Below are 22,027 nucleotides of genomic sequence, written 5' to 3' on the forward strand. Positions count from 1 at the left end.
TCGGCTGAAATGCTTTATGGAGATGAAGATTTCATTTTTCAGCACGACCTGGCACCTGCTCACAGTGCCAAAACCACTGGTAAATGGTTTACTGACCATGGTATTACTGTGCTCAATTGGCCTGCCAACTCTCCTGACCTGAACCCCATAGAGAATCTGTGGGATATTGTGAAGAGAAAGTTGAGAGACGCAAGACCCAACACTCTGGATGAGCTTAAGGCCGCTATTGAAGCATCCTGGGCCTCCATAACATCTCAGCAGTGTCACAGGCTGATTGCCTCCATGCCACGCCGCATTGAAGCAGTCATTTCTGCCAAAGGATTCCCGACCAAGTATTGAGTGCATAACTGAACATTATTATTTGATGGTTTTTTTGTTTGTTATTAAAAAACACTTTTATTTGATTGGATGGGTGAAATATGCTAATTTATTGAGACAGGTTTTTTGGGTTATCAGGAGTTGTATGCCAAAATCATCAGTATTAAAACAATAAAAGACCTGACAAATTTCAGTTGGTGGATAATGAATCTATAATATATGAAAGTTTAATTGTAATCATTACATTATGGTAAATAATGAAATTTTACACTATATGCTAATTTTTTGAGAAGGACCTGTATACACTGCACAGTACCACTTCTCCTATCCTGTATATATACACTGCACAGTACCACTCCTGCTGTATATATACACTGCACAGTACCACTCCTCCTGTATATATACACACTGCACAGTACCACTCCTCCTGTCCTGTATATATACACTGCACAGTACCACTCCTCCTGTCCTGTATATATACACTGCACAGTACCACTCCTGCTGTATATATACACTGCACAGTACCACTTCTCCTGTCCTGTATATATACACTGCACAGTATTACTCCTGCTGTATATATACACTGCACAGTACCACTTCTCCTGTATATATACACTGCACAGTACCACTCCTCCTGTCCTGTATATATACACTGCACAGTACCACTCCTGCTGTATATATACAGTGCACAGTACCACTTCTCCTGTCCTGTATATATACACTGCACAGTACCGCTCCTCCTGTCCTGTATATATACACTGCACAGTACCACTCCTGCTGTATATATACACTGCACAGTACCACTTCTCCTGTATATATACACTGCACAGTACCACTTCTCCTGTCCTGTATATATACACTGCACAGTACCACTCCTGCTGTATATATACACTGCACAGTACCACTTCTCCTGTCCTGTATACAGTGCCTACAAGTATTATTCAACCCCCTGCAGATTTAGCAGGTTTAATAAGATGCAAATAAGTTAGAGCCTTCAAACTTCAAACAAGAGCAGGATTTATTAACAGATGCATAAATCTTACAAACCAAAAAGTTTTGTTGCTCAGTTAAATTTTTATAAATTTTAAACATAAAAGTGTGGGTCAATTATTATTCAACCCCTGGGTTTAATATTTTGTGGAATAACGTTTGTTTGCAATTACAGCTAATAATCGTCTTTTATAAGACCTGATCAGGCCGGCACAGGTCTCTGGAGTTATCTTGGCCCACTCCTCCATGCAGATCTTCTCCAAGTTATCTAGGTTCTTTGGGTGTCTCATGTGGACTTTAATCTTGAGCTCCTTCCGCAAGTTTTCAATTGGGTTAAGGTCAGGAAACTGACTAGGCCACTGCAACACCTTGATTTTTTGCCTCTTGAACCAGGCCTTGGTTTTCTTGGCTGTGTGCTTTGGGTCGTTGTCTTGTTGGAAGATGAAATGACGACCCATCTTAAGATCCTTGATGGAGGAGCGGAGGTTCTTGGCCAAAATCTCCAGGTAGGCCGTGCTATCCATCTTCCCATGGATGCGGACCAGATGGCCAGGCCCCTTGGCTGAGAAACAGCCCCACAGCATGATGCTGCCACCACCATGCTTGACTGTAGGGATGGTATTCTTGGGGTCGTATGCAGTGCCATCCAGTCTCCAAATGTCACGTTTGTGGTTGGCACCAAAGATCTCGATCTTGGTCTCATCAGAGAAGGAGAACCTTGAACCAGTCAGTCTCAGAGTTCTCCAAGTGATCTTGAGCAAACTGTAGATGAGCCTTGACATGACGCTTTGAAAGTAAAGGTACCTTACGGGCTCGTCTGGAACGGAGACCATTGCAGTGGAGTACGTTACTTATGGTATTGACTGAAACCAATGTCCCCACTGCCATGAGATCTTCCCGGAGCTCCTTCCTTGTTGTCTTTGGGTTAGCCTTGACTCTTTGGACAAGCCTGGCCTCGGCACGGGAGGAAACTTTCAAAGGCTGTCCAGGCCGTGGAAGGCTAACAGTAGTTCCATAAGCCTTCCACTTCCGGATGATGCTCCCAACAGTGGAGACAGGTAGGCCCAACTCCTTGGAAAGGGTTTTGTACCCCTTGCCAGCCTTGTGACCCTCCACGATCTTGTTTCTGATGGCCTTGGAATGCTCCTTTGTCTTTCCCATGTTGACCATGTATGAGTGCTGTTCACAAGTTTGGGGAGGGTCTTAAATAGTCAGAAAAGGCTGGAAAAAGAGATAATTAATCCAAACACGTGAAGCTCATTGTTCTTTGTGCCTGAACTACTTCTTAATACTTTAGGGGAACCAAACAGAATTCTGGTGGGTTGAGGGGTTGAATAATAAATGACCCTCTGAAAAGACTTTTCACAATTTAAAAAAAAAAAAAATAAACAAAGAAATAACATTCTTTTTTGCTGCAGTGCATTTCACACTTCCAGGCTGATCTACAGTCCAAATGTCACAATGCCAAGTTAATTCCAAATGTGTAAACCTGCTAAATCTGCAGGGGGTTGAATACTACTTGTAGGCACTGTATATACACTGCACAGTACCACTCCTGCTGTATATATACACTGCACAGTACCACTTCTCCTGTCCTGTATATATACACTGCACAGTACCGCTCCTCCTGTTCTGTATATATACACTTCACAGTACCGCTCCTCCTGTCCTGTATATATACACTGCACAGTACCGCTCCTCCTGTCCTGTATATATACACTGCACAGTACCACTCCTGCTGTATATATACACTGCACAGTACCACTTCTCCTGTATATATACACTGCACAGTACCACTCCTCCTGCCCTGTATATATACACTTCACAGTACCACTCCTCCTGTCCTGTATATATACACTGCACAGTACCACTCCTGCTGTATATATACACTGCACAGTACCACTTCTCCTGTATATATACACTGCACAGTACCACTCCTCCTGTCCTGTATATATACACTGCACAGTACCACTCCTGCTGTATATATACACTGCACAGTACCACTTCTCCTGTATATATACACTGCACAGTACCACTCCTCCTGTCCTGTATATATACACTGCACAGTACCACTCCTGCTGTATATATACACTGCACAGTACCACTTCTCCTGTATATATACTGCACAGTACCACTCCTCCTGCCCTGTATATATATACTGCACAGTACCACTCCTCCTGCCCTGTATATATGCACTTCACAGTACCGCTCCTCCTGTCCTGTATATATACACTGCACAGTACCGCTCCTCCTGTCCTGTATATATACACTGCACAGTACCACTCCTCCTGTCCTGTATATATACACTGCACAGTACCACTCCTGCTGTATATATACACTGCACAGTACCACTTCTCCTGTATATATACTGCACAGTACCACTCCTCCTGCCCTGTATATATATACTGCACAGTACCACTCCTCCTGCCCTGTATATATGCACTTCACAGTACCACTCCTCCTGTCCTGTATATATACACTGCACAGTACCGCTCCTCCTGTCCTGTATATATATACTGCACAGTACCACTCCTCCTGCCCTGTATATATATACTGCACAGTACCACTCCTCCTGCCCTGTATATATACACCGCACAGTACCACTCCTCCTGTCCTGTATATATACACTGCACAGTACCACTCCTGCTGTATATATACACTGCACAGTACCACTTCTCCTGTATATATACTGCACAGTACCACTCCTCCTGCCCTGTATATATACACTTCACAGTACCACTCCTCCTGTCCTGTATATATACACTGCACAGTACCGCTCCTCCTGTCCTGTATATATACACTGCACAGTACCACTCCTCCTGTCCTGTATATATACACTGCACAGTACCACTCCTGCTGTATATATACACTGCACAGTACCACTTCTCCTGTATATATACTGCACAGTACCACTCCTCCTGCCCTGTATATATATACTGCACAGTACCACTCCTCCTGCCCTGTATATATGCACTTCACAGTACCACTCCTCCTGTCCTGTATATATACACTGCACAGTACCGCTCCTCCTGTCCTGTATATATATACTGCACAGTACCACTCCTCCTGCCCTGTATATATATACTGCACAGTACCACTCCTCCTGCCCTGTATATATACACTGCACAGTACCACTCCTCCTGCCCTGTATATATACACCGCACAGTACCACTCCTCCTGTCCTGTATATATACACTGCACAGTACCACTTCTCCTGTCATATATATATATATATATATATATATATATATATATATATATATATATATACACATACATACATACATATATATACATACATATACATATACATGCACACACAGTCATGGCCAAAAGTATTGACACCCCTGCAATTCTGTCAGATAATACTCAGTTTCTTCCTGAAAATGATTGCAAACACAAATTATTTGGTATTATTATCTTCATTTAATTTGTCTTAAATGAAAAAACACCAAAGAGAATGAAGCAAAAAGCAAAACATTGATCATTTCACACAAAACTCCAAAAATGTGCCAGACAAAAGTATTGGCACCCTCAGCCTAATACTTGGTTGCACAACCTGTAGCCAAAATAACTGCGACCAACCGCTTCCGGTAACCATCAATGAGTTTCTTACAATGCTCTGCTGGAATTTTAGACCATTCTTCTTTGGCAAACTGCTCCAGGTCCCTGATATTTGAAGGGTGCCTTCTCCAAACTGCCATTTTTAGATCTCTCCACAGGTGTTCTATGGGATTCAGGTCTGGATTCATTGCTGGCCACCTTAGAAGTCTACAGTGCTTTCTCTCAAACCCTTTTCTAGTGCTTTTTGAAGTGTGTTTTGGGTCAATGTCCTGCTGGAAGACCCATGACCTCTGAGGGAGACCCAGCTTTCCCACACTGAGCCCTACATTATGCTGCAAAATTTGTTGGTAGTCTTCAGACTTCATAATGCCATGCACACGGTCAAGCAGTCCAGTGCCAGAGGCAGCAAAGCAACCCCAAAACATCAGGGAACCTCCGCCATGTTTGACTGTAGGGACCATGTTCTTTTCTTTGAATGCCTCTTTTTTTCTCCTGTAAACTCTATGTTGATGCCTTTGCCCAAAAAGCTCTACTTTTGTCTCATCTGACCAGAGAACATTCTTCCAAAACGTTTTAGGCTTTTTCAGATAAGTTTTGGCAAACTCCAGCCTGCCTTTTTTATGTCTCGGGGTAAGAAGTGGGGTCTTCCTGGGTCTCCTACCATACAGTCCCTTTTCATTCAGACGCCGACGGATAGTTCGGGTTGATACTGTTGTACCCTCGGACTGCAGGGCAGCTTGAACTTGTTTGGATGTTAGTCGAGGTTCTTTATACAACATCCGCACACTTGCGTTGAAATCTCTTGTCAATTTTTCTTTTCTGTCCACATCTGGGCAGGTTAGCCACAGTTCCATGGGCTTTACACTTCTTGATGACACTGCGCACGGTAGACACAGGAACATTCAGGTCTTTGGAGATGGACTTGCAGCCTTGAGATTGCTCATGCTTCCTCACAATTTGGTTTCTCAAGTCCTCAGACAGTTCTTTGGTCTTCTTTCTTTTCTCCATGCTCAATGTGGTACACACAAGGACACGGGACAGAGGTTGAGTCAACTTTAATCCATGTCAACTGGCTGCAAGTGTGATTTAGTTATTGCCAACACCTGTTAGGTGCCACAGGTAAGTTACAGGTGCTGTTAATTGCACAAATTAGAGAAGCATGACATGATTTTTCGAACAGTGCCAATACTTTTGTCCACCCCCTTTTTTATGTTTGATGTGGAATTATATCCAATTTGGCTTTAGGACAATTCTTTTTGTGTTTTTTCATTTAAGACAAATTAAATGAAGATAATAATACCAAAGAATTTGTGTTTGCAATCATTTTCAGGAAGAAAATGAGTATTATCGGACAGAATCGTAGGGGTGTCAATACTTTTGGCCATGGCTGTATATATACACTGCACAGTACCACTCCTGCTGTCCTGTATATATACAATGCACAGTACCACTTCTCCTGTCCTGTTCTCGGATAGGCGACATTGGTCTTTGGGAGTGTTAATATTGGTTTATTATTTTCAGGAATACTATGGGAAAATAAAATATATATATATATTGGAAAACACATTTAAATGGATTATACCAAGTAATCCCCTTTCCCGAGAACTTTGTAGTTGCTGGGGTCCGAACGCTGGGACCCCCATGATCTCGAGAACCGGCGCTCTAAAGAAGCGATCAATCGTGCGCACTGCGACGGCATTCAAACATAGCTCTTCCAATAACGCCTTTAAGAGGAGCGTTGAAGAACACAACACAGTATAGGAAAATCCACTGATCGGGTGTCGGGGAGTGTTATAGTCTGTGGGCTGGTGGGGTTTGTGTGGCATTGCTCCTTTTTTGTTCCAGTACGGCCCTGGACAGCTCTGCAGGGAGGCTGCCATACTTTGTACTGGTTTTATTCCCTGCACATAGTAGGGCAGCTGAAGGGTTCAGGTAGCAGTGTCATCGCCCTGTGTTGTTCTGTAGCCCACATTCCCACCCTGACTATATACAGTGGCAACTAAGGGGTAGACAGCAGTTCCTTATGAATAGTAGGGTCAGTGGGTAAATGTGTCTACCTGTTTTACAATGGTATGGCCCAAATGTGAGCTGAGGTAAAACATTGCCAGAAGCTAAGAGGCACTAACATGTCCATACACAGGCACTAATGCCCTCACACTTCTGCCAGTATGTACTGCTGTGTGTGTGGCAGTAGTTTTTCTAATAGTCTTATCACACCTGTCTGCCATACTTCCTTGAGGCGGGATGGGAACTAAAGTTGACGTGTTCTAATATTGAGCTCCCATTTCCCAGCTCTGGAAATTCACCACTTACGGTTGGAGGATTGGCAGTGATTACATGGTTTAGAGGAGCACACTTCCATTTATAAGGGGTTGACCCTGTCAGGCTGGGTTTACAGGAGGGATACCCTCCGCTAGGCTGGAGGTTGTGGTGTGTATACAGAATGTAAACTTCACTCTCGTGAACCCAGCCTACAACTAATTATGTAATGGTGCATGTATTACTAATGCAGATGACGTTTGCGTGTGTCGCCATTTCTAATTCATCTATATATTTTGGCATGGGGGGACCCCATTTGACAGTTCGCAGCGGGGCCCATAACTTTAGTAGTTACGCCACTGCTCTGTAGTAAGCTCTGTTCTGCTCCCATATCTCTGGAGTAAGATCAGTTCTGCTCCCATATCTCTGTAGTAAGCTCTGTTCTGCTCCCATATCTCTGGAGTAAGATCAGTTCTGCTCCCATATCTCATAGTAAGCTCTGTTCTGCTCCCATATCTCTGTAGTAACCTCTGTTCTGCTCCCATATGTCTGTAGTAAGCTCCGTTCTGCTCCAATATCTCTGTAGTAAGCTCTGTTCTGCTCCATTATCTCTGGAGTAAACTCGGTTCTGCTCCCATATCTCTGTAGTAAGCTCTGTTCTGCTCCCATATGTCTGTAGTAAGCTCTGTTCTGCTCCCACATCTTTGTAGTAAGCTCTGTTCTGCTCCCATATCTCTGTAGTAAGCTCTGTTCTGCTCCCATATCTCTGTAGTAAGCTCTGTTCTGCTCTCATATGTCTGTAGTAAGCTCCGTTCTGCTCCCATATGTCTGTAGTAAGCTCCGTTCTGCTCCCATATCTCTGTAGTAAGCTCCGTTCTGCTCCCATATGTCTGTAGTAAGCTCTGTTCTGCTCCCATATGTCTAGTAAGCTCCGTTCTGCTCCCATATCTCTGTAGTAAGCTCCGTTCTGCTCCCATATGTCTGTAGTAAGCTCTGTTCTGCTCCCATATGTCTAGTAAGCTCCGTTCTGCTCCCATATGTCTGTAGTAAGCTCCGTTCTGCTCCCATATCTCTGTAGTAAGCTCTGTTCTGCTCCCATATGTCTGTAGTAAGCTCTGTTCTGCTCCCATATGTCTAGTAAGCTCCGTTCTGCTCCCATATGTCTGTAGTAAGCTCCGTTCTGCTCCCATATCTCTGTAGTAAGCTCTGTTCTGCTCCCATATCTCTGTAGTAAGCTCCGTTCTGCTCCCATATTTCTGTAGTAAGCTCTGTTCTGCTCCCATATGTCTGTAGTAAGCTCCTTTCTGCTCCCACATCTCTGTAGTAAGCTCCGTTCTGCTCCCATATCTCTGTAGTAAGCTCTGTTCTGCTCCCATATGTCTGTAGTAAGCTCCTTTCTGCTCCCATATGTCTGTAGTAAGCTCCGTTCTGCTCCCATATGTCTGTAGTAAGCTCTGTTCTGCTCCCATATGTCTGTAGTAAGCTCCTTTCTGCTCCCACATCTCTGTAGTAAGCTCCGTTCTGCTCCCATATGTCTGTAGTAAGCTCTGTTCTGCTCCCATATGTCTGTAGTAAGCTCCTTTCTGCTCCCACATCTCTGTAGTAAGCTCCGTTCTGCTCCCATATCTCTGTAGTAAGCTCTGTTCTGCTCCCATATGTCTGTAGTAAGCTCCTTTCTGCTCCCATATGTCTGTAGTAAGCTCCTTTCTGCTCCCATATCTCTGTAGTAAGCTCCGTTCTGCTCCCATATCTCTGTAGTAAGCCCTGTTCTGCTCCCTTATCTCTGGAGAAAGCTCAGTTCTGCTCCCATATCTATGCAGCAAGCTCAGTTCTGTTTCCATATCTCTGTACCAGCATGTTTTTAAAGCCTGTTATGTCTGCTGCTTTAATGCAATGGCCAGAGGTAAGCAGGAAAAAGGAGGGCCACCGCAACTGAAGGGCCACTGCCTTGTGATTGCCCCCCAGGCTGAAAAGTGCCAGCCAGCCCCTGCACACCGCTCTGGGTTATAGACGTGTAAGATTTCATGACCCCTGCCCTTTGGAAAGTTTTTTATTTTACAAATGTTTCCCACCACATTGAAAAAGTCTAGTTCAAAATCACAGTCCAATAAAGCAGTCTTCATCTTGTCCACACCTGACCTACACAGTGACCCTTCACCTGAACAGCTGGTCCATTTATGGGCACAGTTTGTAGAATTACTTTTTACTGTCAATTATTTTAAGCTAGCAATTTCACCTTTCTAGAGAAGAATCCTAAAACATGAAAAGCCGTGACCAACTAATTATTTTATTGCCCCAATGTATCTAAAATGAAAAGTAACGTAGCTTTGCAATAAATACAGATTAAAAACAATTTAGATTTTTTTTCCTAAGTGAGAGGTGGAAGGTAATAGTATCATTGCAGGACCAGACTACACAAGTTTTGCTGTTACCACAGAGACTCATAGGTTTCCGTAAGTGCTGTTGAAAATTTTTAATTAAAGATATGTTGCAAAATTGTTACAGTTTTTGGATCGATTTGAGAAATAAAAATAGCAAAATTTGAAAATTCTTTAAAATTCATGAACAGTGAATGGATTGTGATCAGCAATTTGTTAGTAAAAATTGGGGCAGCACGGTGGCGCAGTGGTTAGCACTGCAGCCTTGCAGCGCTGGGGTCCTGGGTTCTAATCCCACCCAGGACAACATCTGCAAAGAGTTTGTATGTTCTCTCCGTGTTTGCGTGGGTTTCCTCCGGGCACTCCGGTTTCCTCCCACATGTCAAAGACATACTGATAGGAATTCTAGATTGTGAGCCCAATCGGGGACAGTGATGATAATGTGTGCAAAAACTGTAAAGCGCTGCGGAATATGTTAGCGCTATATAAAAAATAAAGATTATTATTATTACTGCCATAATAACTTAAATTACAAGTGCAAAATTTGGGGGTTAAAGGAAGAAGATATACAAATTCCTGATATCTGCCATTTAGTAAGACTATATTCTGTCAATAGGCAAAGACATTTCTTTTGGAGCCTTATATGGCGCATTCATTAATGCACATAACTAATTATCAGGATTAATTGGGTCCTAGTAGTCAGATTAATGCTTCTTAAAACGCGATGATGGGAACTGGTCTTGAATTTTTGCAGTGTAGGGAAGTTGCCTATGATGGTGCACATTGGCTTTAAAAGAGAAGGTCACAGATAATGTATTATACTAATAACTTTTATTCTCTAAATTACTTTTAGTTTGAGAGATAATTTCAGAATATGACAGCAGATTAGTTTAATTCCAGCTTCAAACTATTGATTATTAGTATTTTTATTTTTATTTTAAAGCACCATTAATTCTATTATTCTGTTCATGTAAAGAGGGATAACATACATACGGTATATAAAATAGTCCAATAAACATGACCTTACAATGACAGAACTTGTGAAGAGGACCCTGCTCTCATGGATTTACAAACTGTAAATTATTGGGGAAGGATTTAGTATGTTAAGTGGTTGAAAAGCTCAAGTGAAAATTAGGTGACAACAAGTTGATTGCAAGTTGTAGGCTGAAGAGATGGGTTCTCAGCTTGGGTCTGAAGTCTTCAATTGGGGAAGACAATAGGATGTGTCGAGATAGTGAGTTTTAGCGTATACGCGATGCTCAGGAAAAATCTGGGAGTTAGTTGGGTGTAGGGGCAGAAAAAAGGAGAACTTGTGGAAATCAGAAATTACGTGTGGGATGTAATGTTGAATTATATCAGATGTATGGTGGGAAGGGGTGGGGTAGCTTGTGGATGGTCTTCTAGGTTTTTATTAATATTTTCAAATGAATTGTCTACGAAATTGAAAACCATAGAAGAGAAGGGTAGAGATATGGACCATAATGTGTGTACTGGTCTCAGGTCTCCTGACCTAAACAACAGTTTTAAATGCCTAGGAGGCTGTTGAGTTCAGGTCAATAAACCCGAGGCCAGCCCTTACATCTGACCCATGAATGTCGGATATCTGAAGCCATCCTAAAAGGTGCCCATACACTTTAGATAACAGTCAGGCTGGCCATCAGCTATTCTTTCTGATTTCTCCTCCCAAAGTATGCATCTAAAAGACACATTTAGTTGCAGCTTATCTCAACTAAACTAAACTCAACTAAAGCAGGGCCGCGCTTAGTAACCCGATGTTTACCATGGTTACCAGCGTAAACATTAAAAAAACAAACACTACATACTTACCTTCAGCTGTCTGTCCTCCGGCGCTCTGCTTTCCTCTGCACTGTCAGCGCCGGTCAGCCGGAAAGCAGAGCGGTGACGTCACCGCTGTGCTTTCCGGCTGGCCGGCGCTGACCCAGGATGCAAGAGGAGTGCAGAGAAGCAGAGCGCCGGGGACAGACAGCTGAAGGTAAGTATATACTGTTTGTTTTTTTAACGTTTACTCTGGTAACCTGGGTAAACATCGGGTTACTAAGCGCGGCCCTGCGCTTAGTAACCCGATGTTTACCCTGGTTACCAGTGAAGAGATCGCTGGATCGGCGTCACACACGCCGATCCAGCGATGTCAGCGGGAGATCCAGCGACGAAATAAAGTTCTGGACTTTCCTCAGCGACCAACGATCTCCCAGCAGGGGCCTGATCGTTGGTCGCTGTCACACATAACGATTTCCGTAACGATATCGTTGCTACGTCACAAAAAGCAACGATATCGTTAATGATATCGTTATGTGTGAAGGTACCTTAAGAGTAGACTAAAGGTACCGTCACATTTAGAGACGCTCCAGCGATATAGACAACGATCCGACCTAAATTAGATCGCTGGAGCGTCGCTGTTAGGTCGCTGTAGAGACGTCAAACACAGCAACTCCAGAACGATGCAGGAGCGATCCAGTGAGGTACTTATCGTTCTCACTGGTTGTTAGCTCCATGAAAAAACATTGCAGGCATTGTTGCTTTTGCGGTCAAACATGACGAATCACGCCGACCTGACGACCAAATAAAGTTCTGGACTTTCAGCTACGACCAGCGATGTCACAGCGGGATACAGATCGCTGCTGCGTGTCAAACACAACGAGATCGCTATCCAGGATGCTGCAACATCACAGATCGTTGTTGTTCTCGTTGTAAAGTTGCCGAGTGTGACGGTACCTTAAGTCTATTTACGTAGGTCTATAGAACAACAAACAAAAAACAAGTGTGGGATTGCACTTTTTTACAATTTCACCACACATGGAATTTTTTTCCCATTTTCTAGTACAAGATATGGTAAAACCAATGGTGTCGTTCAAAAGTACAACTCCCGCAAAAAATAAGCCCTCACATAGCCATATTGATGGAAAAATAAAAAAAAAGTTATGGATCTGGAAAGGAGGGGAGCGAAAAAAGGAAACACAAAAACGAAAAAGGGCTGCGGCTTGAAGGGGTTAAACAGAAAAAGAAATAGAGGCGACCAATATAAAATGTCTATTAAATCAAGCACTGTACTCATTTATTATAGTCATGTTTTTAGATATTTTAGGGATTAATCTGTAATTTTCACATGTAAAGCGCCATGGAATAAATGGCGCTATAAAAATTTATAAAAATAATAATTATTATTGAAGTCAGCAAATGTGTATTCCAGCCTAGCTTTCCTTGTTTATCTACATGTCACCTGATTGAAGATTACCAGATCCCTTGTACCTTCACATGGGGCAATTTGACTGTTGCATACCAGCTGCTCTGGTCATATTCAAGAGCAACAAATAGTGTGGGGGTCCCACTTAGGTTTTGCATACAGCATCAAAAGTAATACATTCACAGTTTTCTTTCCCTGATGTTAATATCACAAGAAAGTAGTGTGTACAAAGAGTGGGAGGTCATTTATAGACACAAGCAAAAATTTATTGTAAATTTATCATCTATACTTCATGCCTATGTCAAATTTACACCAGAAGTAATCATTTATGCACTAGAGAATTTGAGCTAGGATATTTTGGAGTTCACCATGTACAACAATATGGAAGTATTGTATATAGATCTGCACTTGTAGCTTTACATGTTAATATTTCTGTTACTGCAAAGTGCCCGAAATGGCCAAAATGCAGCTTGTGAACATACCAATGGGCGAATTCAGTAGGTGCTAAGAGCTCTGCAACCACCTCAGATCACCTAGCCGTGTTCTTATAGAAAAACTTTTATTGGAAAACTCCAGGTCTCTCAACTCACTAGAACATGACCAAAAACTTGGCTTCACTGTTGTGTGCACGTGCATGTGTGTGAGCGAATACAGGATAGTGAAATTAGGGAATTTCAGTTCATGAAACTGCTCTCATATTATATGATGAACTGTGAGTGTTATTATTGAAAAATGTAATTGGTTAGGAAACCACAGAAAGTTACAAAGTAGAGATTGTGGAGGTTCATGATGCATAAAAATTACCAACATTCTGCTAGTTCAGTGCAAACCTTACCTAGCTTCAAAGCATAGCTTCCCATGGCCAAGAAGCTACATATGTAAGTCATACATCTCAATGCACAAAGTATCGTGTGGGATGGAATTGTATACAAGCATATTGCCACTGGACACTGGAGTGGAGGAAACCAGTTCTGCGAAGTGACAATTCATGCTTCTCCATCTGTGATAAGTCTGGACTTGGTAAACGGTAGGAGGATAATGCTGTAGCGTTTTTCAGGGGTTTTGTAGACTTCTTAGTTCGAGAAGGAAAATCCTAACCCTTCAGCATCCCAAGACATTTTGGACAACTGTATGCTTCTAACTTTGCGGCAACAGTTTTGGGGAAGCCTCTTTACTCTTCCCCATAACTATACCCCAGTGTACACAGCAAGGTTCATACTCGCATGGTAGGGTAAGTTTGGTGTGGAATAACTTGACTGGCCCACAAATACTTCATTACCATTGAAAACTTTTGGGATGAACTAGAATGAAGATTACAAGCTATTTTCTATCGTCCAACAAAAGTGTTGTTTAATGTGCAAAAATTCCCACAGACACTGCAAAATCTTGTAGAACGCCTTCCGGGAAGAGCGGTAGCTGTTTTAGCTGTAAGGTGGGAACAACGCCATTTCACGACCTATGGATTTCGAATTTTGAGGTCATAAAAACGCTAATAGGTGTAATGTATAGGGGTTACAAAAGTTTTGTCGATATAGTGTACTTTTGCATGAAATATCTTCTGGAAGTAGGATCGACATTTAAAAAATCCAATGAATTCCAAAGAGTGCATATAACAGGAGGGCACCAAATAAAGCCCTGCTGTATTTCTCTAAAAGGATCATTAGTCTTACTATTTAACATTGCCTTCTTTCGCTGTTGGCCGGAGTGACACACTGCCACTAATGGTATAGCAATTACCACTGTATGAAAACATTTTTCATCCTATCATTCAGTTCAATCAGACCACCCTTGTGTTCCACAGAAGAAGAGAGTAAAATGTATCACACCAAATCATACACGAAACACTTTCAAGTTTATCTACGGCTCCAATGTCCTTGGCATTTCGCAAAATACCAGAAAAATGCTTGACATAGGGGAAAAAAAGACAGATTTTAGGATAATGCTGACATCTACACAATCTCTATGCACGTTACATTTTGCCTGCATGTACAGAACAAAATGAGTGAAGTAATAATGATTCACGTATGCAGATCCTAGAGAATTATTGAGATACGAGATAAACCCACAAATGGACCAAATAGAAAAGATTTGATAGGGGAATCATTTACGGTACTTGAAGTTATGGCGTCTACTTCATTGGTCCGATAAGGAATACTTTAGCAGCCCTTATAAAATCACCCCTAGAGAACATACACAATTGGTACTTATCTCTACAATGATTTTAACAGTGCTTCCACTGAAACAGTCACACAACTATCTAAATAGCCAAATGGAATAGCTCTACAAAGTTTTTATTCCGGAATTCCTGCGCACAATAACACTTTACTTAGTCACCTAGCATTTCTTACACATATACTTATTAATTTCCTTGGAAGTGAGGTCATCGTTGCAGTGAGCCTTACACGATTAAGTTGATTTCTTTCCACCACATTGTTCAATATTTGTACAACTCATAACCTGGTCATGAGTCACAATATTAATATCTGCATAAAACACCAGAAACTTTCAGTACCGGAGACCTATAAATTTCAAACTGGTATCATGAAAGTGGAAAAAGGGGCCAAACAGACAAATTATTGAACATGGCGTAATGTTAATGATTCAAAGAATATTTGCCCAGACAAGTGCAAACACATCTGTGAAAGCATTTTCTAGAAACAGTGAAGGATTCATTTCCATTTTTATTTCCCTGTGGCGTCTAGAAGAACATAAAATGTTATGGTGCCAATATACTTTCAATAGTTGTTGGACTAACGCTCACTCATCTGACATATTTCTCCCAACCTTCCCTTACGCATGCATGTTTGAGTCAGCCAATAGGGGAATGTAGAATTGACTATCAGGCCCCTCTGGTGGCAGCGGCTTCTGTTCCCTCAGAACATAAGGATTGGGCGTTAAAATTCAACATGCCCTATCCTTTTCTCCATCATGAAGTCATCTGTTGAGGGGAATCTGGAGCCCCACAAACACAGAAGTTATTTAGCCAGTCCTCAGTTCTAGTTTGGCCCTAGGAGTTTGGAAAGCTTTGCTTTTATGTGTATAGGCACCTTTAACCTCAGGAAGCCTTTCCAGGCAGCCAGCAATAGAGACATATGCCACTCAAGCCCCCACCTTAGCCACACTCCTGTATTGTCTCCTATTGCAGTTTGTATTGTGTGGGGTCCAAATCGATTAGGCTGCAGTCACTCCATGTGACTACAGAGTTATGAATCCCCAGCGCACGCACTGTGTGCTGCGGGGATTCACTGGTTTCTAAGGCAGAACGGAGGGTACGTATGCGCCATACTTGCTTTCGGCCAGAGTCAGTCTAGTGGGCGTGGTCTTGCTCTATATACTTGCATTGAGCAAGGCCACGCCCAAACTATTGATGCGGCTGTCCACTGGGCGTGGCCGACTAGAGGGCATGACCTTGCCACATACAAATGTATGGCGCAAGGTGCGTCCACTGAACAAGCTCTTACATATACATACATTATATATATATATATATATACATACATTATATATACATACATTATATATATATATATATATATATATATATATATATATATATATATATATATATATATATATTCAAATTCCCACAGTGCACGTGTTGGGGGAAGTCTGTAGTCACACAGAGTGAATGCAGACTTATCTATTTGGACCAGACAACCCCTTTAACGACCAGAGGTAGTTTTGGTTTTGCATTTTCATTTTTTGCTCCCCTTCTTACCAGAGTCGTAACTTTTTTATTTTTTGGTAAAAATGGCCATGTGAGGGCTTGTTATTTGCAGGATTGAGTTGTAGTTTGAATGACAACTTTGGTTTTAACATATCATGTACTGGAAAACGGGAAACAAAATTCCAAGTGCGATAAAATTGCAGAGCAGTGCAATCCCGCAGGGTTTTTTTCTCGTTTTTTGAACCATGTTCACTAAATGCTAAAACTGACCTGAAATTATGGTTCCCCGGGTCATTATGAGTTTATAGACACCAAAAATGTATAGGTTCTTTTTTATTTAAGTGGCGAAAAAAAAAAATTGCGCCATATTTGGATACCCGTACCATCTCCATTTTTTGTGATCTCAGGTTGGGTGAGGGCTCAATTATTGCATGCCAAGCTAACATCTTTAATGATACCATTTCGGTACAGATATGACCTTTTGATTGTTCGTTATTGCATTTTAATTTAATGTTACGGCGACCAAAAAACCGTAATTCTGGAGTTTTGACTGGGGCGGGGGGGGGGGGTGGGCGGTCCGATTTAAACTTTTTTATATTTTTTATATTTTTAAAAAACAAAACTTTTTTTTAAACTTTTGGCATGCTTCAATAGTCTTCATGGGAGACTAGAAGCTGCCATAATCCGATCGGCTCTGCTACATACAGGCAATGATCAGATCGCCTGTAAGTAGCAGAATTGCTCACTTGATATGAGCGCCAACCATCAGGTGGCGCTCATAGCAATTCTGCAGTGACAACCATAGAGGTCTGCTGGAGTCCTCTGGTTGTCATGCCAACCCATCGATGACCCGCGATCACTTGACGGGTCACCGATGGGTGGGATTTCTGGAGTACTTGCCAGAAGCAGACGTTAAATGCCACTGTCAAAGATTGACAGCGGCATTTAACTAATTAACAGTCACAGGTGGATCGCGATTCCACTCGCAGCTGTTCGAGTCACATATCAGCGGTTCAAAACAGCTGAAATGTGCCGGAAAAGATGTGGGCTCAGCCCCAGAGCCCACATCAAAGGCAGGGAGTCTGACATCAGCATACTATTCCCCCCAATGTCGGAAAGCGTTTATTAGTCACTTTGGCACAATATAATGTCAAAGGAATATTTAAGCTTAAGAACATGTTTTGTTTATGATTATTTTTGCAGAATTTATGAAGCCTTACCTCAACAATGCTTTTCAAGTCTTGTACATATGTCCTCTCAGTCTGGAGGATTTCTTGGACTACTCGATCAACATACATGAGCTTTGGGCTGGTGGACTCCACAACTTCAGCTTTTGAACAGTTTTTTACAGATCCTTTGGATTCTTTCCATGGTGTAGTCCTTTTATCAGAGAATATTTCCCTATGACTTTCATGGTCCTGTTCTCTGGTGTGGTTAGTCTGAATGTCATCATTTAACAACTGTCGGGAAGGTACAAGCTCAAGTTTTATTGCTCCAGCTTCCTTATCCTGGAGAAATAAACCCATGTGGCTGTTTGATGCCAAGGTCATTCGACTCCCAAATGAACAGTGACTATCCCGAGAAGAGGCAGATGAGGAAGTTGAACCGAAGCTAACTGGTCTATCACTGTCTGAGAGCTCCATGTTTTTGGTTCCACAATAATGGAAATGTCTGTTTGTCCGCTGCAGATCTACCCCTGTCGTTCTGGGACTTGGAGGTTCTGTAACAGACGTTAAAGGATTAACTGGTAAGTGGTAGTCATCTGTAAAATAAAACAAAAATGACATTAATATTAAAATCCTTTATGAAATACAGTTAAATTTTTTATTGTCATCAAAATCCACTTTATTCTTTGAGAAACCATAAAGGTATGTGCACACGTTCAGGATTTTTTGCAGAAATTTCCTGACAAAAACAGGACATTTCTGCCAGAAATCCGCATGCGTTTTTACGCGTTTTTTTTCCCGGAGCTTTTAATGCATTATTAAATAGCGGGAAAAACGTGAAAAATCCGCAAAATTAATGAACATGCTGCTTTTTTTACCGCCATGTGTTTTTTTTCCCGGAAAAAAACACATCATGTGCACAAAAATTGCAGAATGCATTCTAAATGGTAGGATGCATATGTATGTGTTTTTTATGCATTTTTATCTCGAAAAAAACTTGGAAAATCCTGAACGTGTGCACATACCCTAAAAGTTCCAAATCACACCTCCATTACTAGATTAGGCAGATGAGAGAATTGTGCTCCATACTAGAGTAACAGTTCCCTCTTCTTTTTTTTTTTTAAGCCAGACACCCCCTTTCAAATATATTACGTACAGTACCTTCAAGGGAATCATAGCATCTATTCCTCACACATTGTAATTACCCCCTGGAAAAATTACATTTACACTCCTGGTATACAAAAAGTTTTTAAGCTAGGCTGTACATTACATCTAATTTTTCAGGAGAATGTAAAAACGAGGGGTTGGTTTTCACCAGTCAGATAACTGCTCCTTCGCCCAATTTCTACTGCCACCCTCCGTTGCTCTCCCTTCTTTTGAGGTACACTCTATGCACATCTACTCCCCCTCCAACCTTCAACTGACAGTCATTTACCAACTCCCAAGGCCAGCGAACATCTTTATCGACCACTTCATGACCTCTCTACTTCACTTCCGTTCCGCTGATTTCCCCACTATTATCATGGGTGACTTCAAGATCCCCATTAATGCTTCCCACTCAGCTGTTTCTAAGCTTCTCTCACTTCCTCCTAAGGTCTTGCTCAATGCTCTTCCACAGACCTCATAGTCACCTGCCTCTGTTCTCTATCTAGCCTCTCTAACTCACCTCTCACTCTTTCTGATCACAATCTACTTACGTGCTTTTCCCTGTGTTCTCGGGTGCATAATCCCCTCTCCACAAACTTGCGCAACCTCACAGAAATCTTAAAGACTTTGATCTACACTATCTGAATCCCTTCTCCCTCTTGCAAACATACTGTATATACTTGTGTATAAGCAGAGCTTTTCAGCATATTTTTTGTGCTGAAAATGTTCCTCTCGGCTTATACACAAGTCATTGTCCCAGAAGATGGCGGGGGAGGGGGGCAGTGGAGCCGTGGGTCACAGGAAGCAGGAGCCGGCGGCTGCGGCTAGAGCCTGTGCCCGCTGCTAAAGCGAAAAGAATATTCACAGCACTGGCAATGAATATAATTTCTCTTATAGCGCGCACAGTTACAGCCGCAGCCTTCCATCAGCTGCCGGGCTATCACGGGTGCTCGTTCATTAAGGTAGTGAATATTCACCTCTCTCCACTCCCATAGGTGTGTAGAGAGGTGAATATTCATTCCCTTAATGAGCGGGGACACATGATCGCTCGGCCACAGGAGCTGTTGGCACCGGAACGAAATGCTGCGAGGGTGCACAGGGAAGGTAAGTAAGATCTTTTGCTTTTTTTATGTTTTTCTCATGGGGGGCCAGACACATAAAAAAGTTGGGGATGAGGAGCCATGCAGACAAGGATGGGAATAAAGAGCCATGCAGACAAGGATGGGAATATGGAGCCATGCAGACAAGCATGGGAATAAGGAGCCATGCATACAAGGATGGGGATGAGGAACCATGCATACCAGGATGGGGATGAGGTGGCAATGCATACCTGGCTTATACTTGAGTCAATAAGTTTTCTCAATTTTTTGTGGCAAAATTAGGTGCCTTGGCTTAATCACAAGTATACGAGTATAGATGGTACATTCCTTATACAATACAGAGGCTTCCACTTTATATAACACCACAACAGCTGCAGCTCTCAAATGGGTCACCACTAAAGTTGAGCGAATTTGATAGGGTCCCTGCTTATTCAGCAAGATATAGTGCTATAGCAGGGACTCGATCAAATTCGCTCAACTCTAGTCACCACCTCACACATACCAAAACTTGCACAATCAACAGGCAATTTCTTGACCGCTTACAATCTGACTTCCGGCTGCATCACTCCACTAAAACTATGCTGACTAAAGTCACCAATGACCTACTAACAGCCAAATCAAAGCAAAGCTCTGTCCTCCTCCTCTTGGACCGGTCCTCTGCTTTTGACACAGTGAACCATTCCCTCGTACTACAGATTCTGTAATCTCTTGGTATCAGAAACTTGGTCCTATCTTGTATCTCGTCATACCTAACAGATGGCATTTTCTGCATCTCCCACTCACACACCACCTCCTCATCTGGCCCCCTATCTGTCACTGTCCCCTAAGGTTCAGTTCTAGGGCCCCTGTTCTTCTCAGTTTACACCTTCAGCCTGGGACAGCTAAGAGTCCCAAGGCTTTCAGTATCACCTCTATGCTGATACCTTTCTGGACCTGTTACCACATCATTACTAACCAGAATCCCACAATGTCTGTCCACTATTTCATCCTTTTCTGCTAGATTTCTAAAACTTAAAGAGACTGTCACCTGAATTTGGAGGGAACAATTTTCAGCCATAGGTGCCGGGTTTTTGGGTGTTTGATTCACCCTTTCCTTACCCGCTGGCTGCAATATTGGATTGAAGTTCATTCTCTGTCCTCCATAGTACACGCCTGCGCAAGGCAAGATTGCCGTGTGCAGGCATGTACTACGGAGGACAGAGAATGAACTTCAATCCAATATTGCAGCCAGCATGCAGCCAGTGGGTAAGGAAAGGGTGAATCAAACACCCGAAAACCCTGCCCCTATGGCTGAAAATTGTTCCCTCCAAATTCAGGTGACAGAGTCCCTTTAACATGGATAAAACAGCATTCATCATCTTTCCCCCATCAGACCTATCCATCAAAGTCAATGTCTGCTCACTCTCTCAAGTTCTGCATGCTTGCCGCCTCAGTATAACCCTGGACTCTGATCTCTTCTTAAAACCACATATCTAAGCCGTTTCCACTTCCTGCCGCCACTAACTCAAAAATATTTCCCGGATGCGAACATTCTTTATTCAAGAATCTGCAAAACCTCTAGTCCATGCCCTTATCTCCCGCCTCGAGTACTGCAACCTCCTGCTCCGTGGTCTCCCTTCTAACACTCTTGTACCAATTTATTCTAAACTTTGCTGCCCGACTAATCCACCTGTAACCCCGGCTATTCCCCAGCCTCTCCTCTCTGTCAATCCCTGCACTGACTCCCTATTGCACAGAAACTCCAGTTCAAAACTCTAAACTCTAGCTCAAAGCCATCAACAGCCTGTCTCCTCCATACATCTGTGACCTTGTCTCCCGGTACTTAACTACATACAACCTCCAATCCTCACAAGATCTCCTTCTCTACTCCCCGCTTATCTCCTCTTCCCACAATTGCATACAATCTCCTGTGCATCACCCATACTCAAACTCTCTACCTCAACATATCAGAATCTCACCTACCATGAAAACATTCCAAAGAAACCTGAAGTCCCACCCCCTCCGACAAGCCTACAACATGCAGTAACCCTTGGTCCACCAAACCGCTGCACGACCAGCTCTGCTCTCGCCTACTGTATCATCACCCATCCTTGTAGACCGTGAGCCCTCGCGGGCAGGGTCCTCTCTCCTCCTGTACCAGTCATGGACTTGTATTGTTTAAGATTATTGTACTTGTTTTTTATTATGTACACCCCTTTCACATGTAAAGCACCATGGAATAAATGGCGCTATAATAA

General features: G+C 42.5%; 1 protein-coding gene across 4 annotated transcripts in view; it reads right to left on the reverse strand.

Moving 5' to 3' along the window:
• Nucleotides 1–22,027, reverse strand: part of PLEKHG1 (pleckstrin homology and RhoGEF domain containing G1) — a 362,060-nt gene that overhangs the window by 145,122 nt on the left and 194,911 nt on the right. For all 4 annotated transcript variants that reach the window (XM_069769145.1, XM_069769146.1, XM_069769142.1 and 1 more), the window contains one exon: nucleotides 17,599–18,140. In XM_069769145.1, coding sequence (XP_069625246.1) covers nucleotides 17,599–18,021 — 423 coding nt within the window. In that variant the 5' untranslated portion in view covers nucleotides 18,022–18,140. The remainder of the gene's footprint in view (nucleotides 1–17,598; nucleotides 18,141–22,027) is intronic.

Source organism: Ranitomeya imitator, chromosome 5 (assembly GCF_032444005.1).
Source record: "Ranitomeya imitator isolate aRanImi1 chromosome 5, aRanImi1.pri, whole genome shotgun sequence".
NCBI classification, from domain to species: domain Eukaryota; kingdom Metazoa; phylum Chordata; class Amphibia; order Anura; family Dendrobatidae; genus Ranitomeya; species Ranitomeya imitator.